The 8309-nt window shown below is 48.5% G+C and overlaps 1 protein-coding gene across 2 annotated transcripts; it reads right to left on the bottom strand.

The window, feature by feature from the left end:
* Positions 1 to 265: 265 nt before the first annotated feature.
* On the bottom strand, positions 266 to 7887 carry SSR2 (signal sequence receptor subunit 2). 2 transcript variants are annotated; one of them, XM_007110380.2, is made up of 6 exons: positions 7821 to 7887; positions 7053 to 7207; positions 6028 to 6126; positions 4459 to 4567; positions 1976 to 2053; positions 266 to 850 (listed from the first exon to the last, which is right to left on the bottom strand). In XM_007110380.2, the coding sequence occupies exons 2-6, from the start codon at positions 7205 to 7207 to the stop codon at positions 740 to 742; spliced, it is 552 nt and encodes a 183-aa protein (XP_007110442.1). In that variant the 5' UTR covers positions 7821 to 7887; the 3' UTR covers positions 266 to 739. The 2 variants fall into 2 exon arrangements, with proteins under 2 accessions (XP_007110442.1, XP_007110443.1); XM_007110381.3 differs by lacking the exon at positions 7821 to 7887 and adding an exon at positions 7747 to 7793.
* Positions 7888 to 8309: the final 422 nt, after the last annotated feature.

Genomic DNA, 8309 nt, shown 5'->3' with positions numbered 1-8309 from the left:
CTCCTCTACTGTGGAGAGGGGCTCACAGGCAACGAAGGTTTAGGGGAATATATGGTGACTGGTGAGAACAGAGGGAAATAAGGGACGGAAGCAAAGGTGTTAAAAAGGGAGGGTGCGGGGGGTGGGATATCTCTGTGGGAACAGGACCCACAATCCCTAGAGCAAGGAGGCAGGAATTCAGCTCACTTGCCCAGGAGCCTGGGCAGTCAGGGCCTGAGTACCAACAGCAACCTGAGCTCATCCAGGTGATGGGAAAACAGACAAGTCAGGGTGGCATTTGTTTTTATTAGAAAACCCCATTTGGTAAGAGCTTCCCTAAGCCAGCACAGAGACTGGGTAGCCTCCAAGAGTCCCATGGCTTTCATCTTATCTTCCACCCTCTTCTGAGAGGGGAGGGCGGGGGATGGGGCGGTGTCAGGCAGTCTCCGAAGTGCCCCCTCCTGGACCCCTGAGAGAGTTCACACCGCCAGCAACGTACCCCGCGGCACCTCGGTGGTGCACCACAGGGCCCCTAGGCTCAAGGCGGTTGCCAAAGGCTTTCCTGTTTGTATGGCTTCACGATGGAACCAAGGAGGCTCTCACAGACTCCCAGGTCTGGTCCTTTGCTCTGGTTGAGAGCAGGGCAGGATCAAGGAGAAGGTGGCCAAGGGCTGAGAGAGAACAGATTGCATTTGAGATACCCTTTGGAGTCTGGAAAGCACCTGGATTTCTTGGGAAGGGAGGACTTTGGAAGCCCCACTCAGTTCTTCTTGGTTTTGGGGGTGTCATATTTCCTCTTGCTGGAGTACCACAACAGCAGGGGGATGCCGATGGAAGGGAGAGTCATGACCCCGAAGGCTGCCCAGTCCAGCTGTGGAAGACAAAGGCCTTGCTTAGAAGTCTGGATTAGGGCACAGGAGGGGACCAGGAAGGAAGGAGTCCAATGAGAAAGGGAGCAGTCCAGCCCAAATTTTTAGCAGAACTTTTGCAGGAAGGTTCCTCTCTGGCTACTCTGGACACAGAATGGCTCGCTAAAGACCAATCTATATCTTTTGAGCTATGAAACCAAAGGTCTCACCTGACCCAACCCAATCTGGAAGAGAAGCTTCTCTCTTCCAAACAATCTTTGAGGAGGGAGATGCCCAGGTCTTGCCCTAACAGTCAAGCCTCCTGCGACCTAACCCCTGCCCCCACCTCCAGCTCTTCCTCTGTCTCACATTCTGCTCTCTGGCCTCACTAAACTACCTGCCATTCCTGGACTGCACCATGTTTTTTTCTCACTGCTGAGCTACTCCCTCTTCCTAGGGTGCCTCCCCTTCCTTACCTCCTCTTTAATAAGTTAAACCTCCCTCCTCCAGAAAATCCTCCCCGACTCTCAAAGACCAGGTTAGGTGTTCCTGATGCATCTCCTCCAGAGCCTTGTGATCTCTATCACAGCACTCTTCCCCCACTGACTTGTGCTGAAGCCTCTATGAGCCCATAAGATCTTTAATGGAAGGGACTGTGTCTTGCGTTGTTTTCTCAAAGCAAAGCACAGAACTGAGCACGTAATTAGGAACCTCATAATTATTCCCCAAATGAATGAATAAATGAATCTCCTCATTCAGTACTTTAGGCAACTCTTCAAAGAATTCTCCCCTAGACTAGACTACAACAAAGTTCCCATTTAACCTTCCCGATGCTCTGCGACTCTTTTAATCTAAGCAGATATACTTTTAATCCTCGAATTAGACCCAGGACTCCAAGATGGAGCTCTACTCAAGGCTGAGCAGAGAAAAAGGGCAGCTTTTTTTGGTTCTGGCAATTGTGATCTCATTGCCAAAAATCTCTAACCATGGTTAAATCAGGTTATTTGATGGCTGTGTGTATCAGACATCAAAACACAGATATGACAAGAACCAACCAACTAAACATATCTTCTAAGGAAGCCAAAAGGTCCCAGAACCAAAAGCATGTTCTACTCCCAGGGGAATGACAAGAAGACTGTAAAGCTTACAAAATGGGGGGAGAATCTCCTATCAAACTCCCTCTGAGCCAGGATTCCTCCCTGTCCAGGTGCACTGGTAAAGCCAATCTGAAAAGCAGAAAAGAAGGGCATTAAGGCAAGTCTCCAGCTCTTTCTCATCTGGGAAAGGGTAGTTCCAACCAACCCAGTTCTAAGCAATAGATTCTTAGTTCCCAAAGGCCCAAGAAAGCCACAAGATGAGGAAACGTTTTTGAACTAGAGAGAGTTGGATGATTCTTTTTTTTAATTTTTTTTTTTTTTTTTTTTTTTTCACTGTTGTGGCCTCTCCCGTTGAGGAGCACAGGCTCCGGACGCGCAGGCTCATCGGCCATGGCTCACGGGCCTAGCCGCTCCGCGGCATGTGGGATCTTCCCGGACCGGGGCACGAACCCGAGTCCCCTGCATCAGCAGGCGGATTCTCAATCACTGCGCCACCAGGGAAGCCCGTATGATTCTTAGTGTGTTGTAAAGATGAGTAAATTAGGAGCCAGGAGACACATGATGAGCATTTACTAAAAAAAGGTAGGACAGGTATGCAGCTGAAATTAAAGCCAAATCCTTCTATCTTAGCCTTGGACTCTGGAAAGAGTTGTTCACCACCACTGGCCCCTCTGCCCTTGGTGATCATTTCCCCATTCCTCAAGTGGAAACACTCTTCTGTACCTCACAAGTTGACATGAGGCTCAAGTGAACTAATGAGAAGGATTCTGGAAAGTATAAAGCCCTACCCAAATGTACATTACTAGTGGAGGGGCGGAGTCTGCCCCACATTCCTTTGTCTTGGAGAGGAGGCCAAGAGTTTGAAGCACATTGCAAACAGCTTTGTTCTAAAGTGGCTGCTGAGCCTTTAATTTTGTGTCTTTTAACCCATCAAGGACCAGGTGGAACCAAAGAGTCTGAGAGGTGGTTCTAAAAGCACATGATAGAATATATGAAAACATAACCAGGATTACAAGAATATGGTTCCACATGGTTTATAAAAAAAAGATAACTCAGAGAGTGCACTGAATGTTTGAGACTCTTGGATTTCTTTTAGTTCTATGGTTGACTCTGTTAAGTCCCTTCCTTACTGTGCACTCACTAAGTAGCCTAAAGCCCATCTGTATTTATAAATTCATGACCTAAGCTTTTTGAGGGCTAGGACAGTGTCTTAATCTGCTTGGTATTTCCTAGAGTCTAGCACCTTGCAGGGGCTCAATAAATGTCTGCTGACCTTCATATCAATCAGTCAAGAGACTGGTTATCGCTGGGTTTCTATTCTATATGGGAAACAGAAAGAAATCTAAGACAAAGTCCCTTGCTTCAAGGAGTTTATAATTAAACTGGGAGGTGGGAGTGAGGGAAAGACCTAGATACAGGAAAGAGAACTAATAAAGATGGTCAATAATTAAATGTTCAAGTGGCATAGACTATAAGAGCTATAGAAGTTTAGATGCAGTCAGTGACTGTTTTGTGAAAGAATGAGTAGGAAAGAGCGATATGAATTGTAAAAGCAGAAGACAGAATCAAGGAGACGCAGCTCAGAGCTAGGTCTTGAGGAGGCTTCGGATAATGAAGTGGAGGAGAGAGTACAGAGAGTACTTCAAGCAGAGACCAAAGGCAAAGTGGAAAGAACGAGCACTGAGTGGGGGAGGTGCCACAGGAAGGAGCTTGGTCTAATTAGGATGGAGGGTCTTTGAGGGTAGAGAGAGGAAGGGAGAGGCAGAGCACAGTGAGAATGCTGGAGGGTACAGCGAGAAGAGGCAGGAAACTCATCCTTGCTGCAAGAAGCAGGGGCATTCTAAGCAAGGGAAAGACACAGACACAGCGGAGACCAGGAATCATCTGATGGCAGCACAGAAGACAGATGGGAAGGACAATGATGGCAGTAAACTGGGCAGCACATGACACTGTACAGATTAAAAGTGAAGCGGAAGGGAATGCTACAGTACTCCCCTCCCATTCATTTCAATTGCTTGATTCTGAGACTTTATAATTTGAAACATACTTTTTCTTTTTCTTTCTTTTTTTTTTAAATAAATTTTTATTTATTTAATTTTTGGCTGTTTTGGGTCTTTGTTTCTGTGCGAGGGCTTTCTCTAGTTGCGGCAAGCGGGGGTCACTCTTCATCGCGGTGCGCGGGCCTCTCACTGTCGCAGCCTCTCTTGTTGCGGAGCACAAGCTCCAGACGCGCAGGCTCAGTAGTTGTGGTGCACGGGCTTAGTTGCTCCGCGGCATGTGGGATCTTTCCAGACCAGGGCCCGAACCCGTGTCCCTGCACTGGCAGGCAGATTCTCAACCACTGTGCCACCAGGGAAGCCCTGAAACATACTTCCTTCCTATTTGAAACATACTTCCTTCCTATGATGATATCGCAAGTTTTTGGTCCATCTTATCTTCCTCAGAATTTAGCACCTGCTCTGGAGATTTTCTGCAAGAGTTTTCAAAGGAAGGCAGAGCTAAGCCCCATCCAACTAAGGGTTTGGGTAACTCACCACAACGGGCCCATCCTCCTGGGCCAGATAAGTAATAGTTGCTGAGGTGAAGTTGAAATAACCAGCCTTGAGAGGGCGCAGGACCACGGTGTGGGAGACGTTGCTAGCACTGACCCAAGAGTTAAGGAGGGAAAAAGATGAAGCTACATTTGTAACAAACTTTCAACTTAGGGACTAAACGCACCATTCACAAAAAGAGTTGCCAACACATGTAATGATTTCACATCTGCAATATACTGAGAAAATAATAAACACGGGCTTTTTTTCTAAGCCTGAAGTGTGTGGTATAATATGATGTCTTTCTAGCCAAGTCTTAAGAGGTCTATGACATACTCAATATTGAGGTGGTTTAAATTAAACTTTTAGAGCAATATAGATTATGGATGAAAAATTAGTCACTTAAGGTCACAGAAAATCTTTCGCTGCCTAAAACTGCAGGAAGTTCTTGAAAATATAAAACAAAACACCCCAAATACCCAAAGAGAACGCTTACCCTTCCCAGAAAATCTAAACATACTTTAAATCACAGGGAAAAAAATAATCTAATTCAAAACACTCAGGAAATAACCAGTAGATCCGAATAAGGGATTTATTGAGTAAGAAGAGTCTTTAAAAGGTCACCCAGGGGACTTCCCTGGTGGTCCAGTGGTAAAGAATCCACCTTACGATGCAGGGGATGCACGTTCGATCCCTGGTCAGGGAACTAAGATCCCACGTGCCACAACTACTGAACTCATGTGCCTCAGTTAGAGCCCACGTGCCACTAACTACAGAGCCCAAGCACCCTGGAGCCTGTGCACTACAGCTGGAGAAGAGAAAACCCACACGCCACAACTAGAGAGAAGCCCACGCACCACAACGAAGATCCCTTGTGCCATAACTAAGACCGGACGCAGCCAAAAAAAAACATAAAAAAGTCACCCAGGTCCTCCACACTAGCATCCCACTGAATTTCTTCTTTTAAGATAAATTTATTTATTTATTTATTTTATTTTTGGCTGCATTGGGTCTTTGTTGCTGTGCGCGGCTTTCTCTAGTTGCGGCGAGCGGGGGCTACTCTTCCTTGCGTTGCACGGGCTTCTCACTGCGGTGGCTTCTCGTTGCAGAGCATGGGCTCTACGCACGCGGGCTTCAGTAGCTGTGGCTGTGGGCTCTAGAGTGCAAGCTCAGTAGTTGTGGCGCACAGGCTTAGTTGCTCCGCAGCATGTGGGATCTTCCCAGACCAGGACTCGAACCCGTGTCTCCTGCATTGGCAGGCGGATTCTTAACCACTGCGCCACCGGGGAAGCCACCCACTGAATTTCTTTTAAAAGCACCTGAAACATCCTTGCCCAGCCAAAAACATCTGTCTACAGTCTCCCAATACAGAATGTTTTAGAACTTTATGACCTGAACTTCAGGAACCTCCTTCCTCAGGCCCACCCTAAATCATGCTCACACCATTCTCACCAGTCTCTCTTGCCCCATCTTATCCAGAGGGGTGACAAGAATGACCCTGCTGATTTGCTTCAACATTCACCCCTCCCACCCACCACCAGCAGCCTTCATCACCCAGTGTCAAGAGGATACGGAGCAATTCGGTCCCATTTGACGTTGAGCATTCCAGAGACAATGCCAAAGTCTTCTGGAGGGAAGGAATCATCAGATAATTCCACATCTAATGCAGCACTAGAAAAGGGAGGAAACAAAGAAAGGTTAGTAATGGATATAAAATTAAAGCAGGGCTTCCCTGGTGGCGCAGTGGTTGAGAGTCCGCCTGCCGATGCAGGGGACATGGGTTCGTGCCCCGGTCCAGGAAGATCCCACATGCCGCAGAGCGGCTGGGCCTGTGAGCCATGGCCGCTGAGCCTGCGCGTCTGGAGCCTGTGCTCCGCAACGGGAGAGGCCACAACAGTGAGAGGCCCGCGTACCGCAAAAAAAAAAAAAAAAAAAAAAAAGATAAAATTAAAGCAATCAGCAATAATCAAATCTGCCTGCCTGTCCTAAAAAATCAGAACTACAAAAGACAGATATGAGTCACAGTTATTTGGGTTTGTTGCACTGAAAAATCCCAGCCAAGGCCTGGATTCTGGGCACCAAAATACTCAAATATTTAGGAAAGAATGGGCCTGAATCCGTTTTTGCCCCAATTTCTTCTCGTGTGTGTGTGTGTGTGTGTGTGTGTGTGTGTGTGTGTTTGTGTGTGTAAGGAGGGGAAGAGGAGCAAGATGCATGTGGAAAAGAACATTAAAGGGAATAAAGTGAAAAAAAGACAACAAAAATGCTAATGAAAGAAAGGAAGCTGAAACTAAACCTCTGAGGTAATGAAGGATCATACATTTTCTGCCTTCTCATCTTCCTCTCCCTGTTTCCCCACAATTCTTGCTTCTTCCCCACTCCGAAACTCTTCCAGCTCAAAAAGTGGAAGATGGCTTCCTGTAGCTTAGGTAAGAATGTCCTCCTCTTCCAGAAGTAGATCCAGAAGTATATTCATTCACTCATGATATCTGTTGCTGGAAATCTCCCAAAGATAAATCACTGCTGGTCCCTGTTCCCAGCTGGGAAATCTAAGAAGCCTGAAAAGGGTCCAACCTATAGCTCCAGGGCCTCCTTACCTTGAACCAACATTGTAGATGTTGTACTGTAAGGTCAGGTCTCGCCCCTCCACGGCATATCTGTTTAGCAGTGATTTGGAGGCCAAAAGCCTGGCTCCTTCCTCTGCTTGAGTGACAGCAAATAGAGCCAACACCAGGAATGCCAGCAGCCTCATCTTTGGAGAAAAAAGCAAAGTGAGCAGTCAAACCAAGCATGTAAAACCAGCAAGAGCTTTCTGACAGCCCTTTCTTACAAAGTCTATCAAAACTCTTTTGAGCTTATCAAAGCAGCAGCCCCTTCTACAGAGCAGTCTCTAAGCCACCAGGGCCCTGGGTGCTCCCCATCTTGTGCGATCTTCTGAGAGGACTGCATGTGGCCAGACTCCTTGGGCCTCCGGATTTCGGCCGATCTCGGACCTGCAACAGCCTCTAGCTTTCCTTCACGCAGGAGTCCCCCACGGCTGCTGCCTTCCCGCTGCTCCTCCTTCTCCACCAGCTTCCCTGTGATCCCACGCCGCGCTCGCAGGGTCCTCCCCCACGCCCCTGTAGCCCACCCTCCATCCTTCCCCCGGGATCCCTTTCGTCCTCGCCCTCCGCATCCCCTTCTGCGGCCCTCCGAGAACTCAGTCCGCTCTGCCCCCTCCCCTCCTCTTGCCAAGACTACACGTCCTCCCGCCGGCATGCCCTCTCTCCTCCCCGCCCTCCCCGAGCTAACAGTCAGCCGCTGAGTGTTGTGCGGATGTGCGACTCCCCGGCTCCCGCTGGCACCCCAAGCGCCTCGAGACTCACCGTGCGCACCCTCAAAGCCTTTCGGGGGCCGCCAAAACCGGAAGAGAGCGTCAGCACCCGAAAGACCGGAAGTAAGTTCTGGCCGGAAACTTTGGTGCTCTTCCCGATGCCTTCTGGGAGTTGTAGTTCATAGACAAGCCCCACCTTTCCCTTTGTAGTACCCGCCCGCCTCCGGGATGCGACAGCTCCTGGAACAGGCTTATCTGTGTACCTCCACGCTCTTCTTTCTTTCTTTCACGCTTTTATTATTATGCAGTCTAGAGTGACTTTTCAAGCTGGCTTGCCGTTACTGTAGATGACCAGCACCTGATTAAGTGCTTTGCGGAATTGGCAAACCTAGAGATTAGAGTCATCTATCTAAAGTGTGCTGTCGGAGCTTCCTTGGTGGCGCAGTGGTTGAGAGTCCGCCTGCCGATGCAGGGGACACGGGTTCGTACCCCGATACGGGAAGATCTCACATGCCGCGGAGCGGCTGGGCCCGTGAGCCAT

The sequence above is a fragment of the Physeter macrocephalus genome, chromosome 4 (assembly GCF_002837175.3).
Source record: "Physeter macrocephalus isolate SW-GA chromosome 4, ASM283717v5, whole genome shotgun sequence".
NCBI classification, from domain to species: Eukaryota; Metazoa; Chordata; class Mammalia; order Artiodactyla; family Physeteridae; genus Physeter; species Physeter macrocephalus.
The sequence above is the reverse complement of the archived record's forward strand: the minus strand, read 5'-3'. Positions and strand labels throughout refer to the sequence as shown.

Excerpts from the sequence above, each read along its gene's own strand:
- SSR2 (XM_007110380.2), bottom strand. The coding sequence starts at position 7,207 with ATGAGGCTGCTGGCATTCCTGGTGTTGGCTCTATTTGCTGTCACTCAA. Across the intron at positions 4,568-6,027 it reads AAATGGGACCGAATTGCTCC|TGCTAGCAACGTCTCCCACA; the intron begins GTATCCTCTTGA and ends CTCTTGGGTCAG. Across the intron at positions 851-1,975 it reads GGAGATTCTCCCCCCATTTT|CTGGACTGGGCAGCCTTCGG; the intron begins GTAAGCTTTACA and ends TGTCTTCCACAG.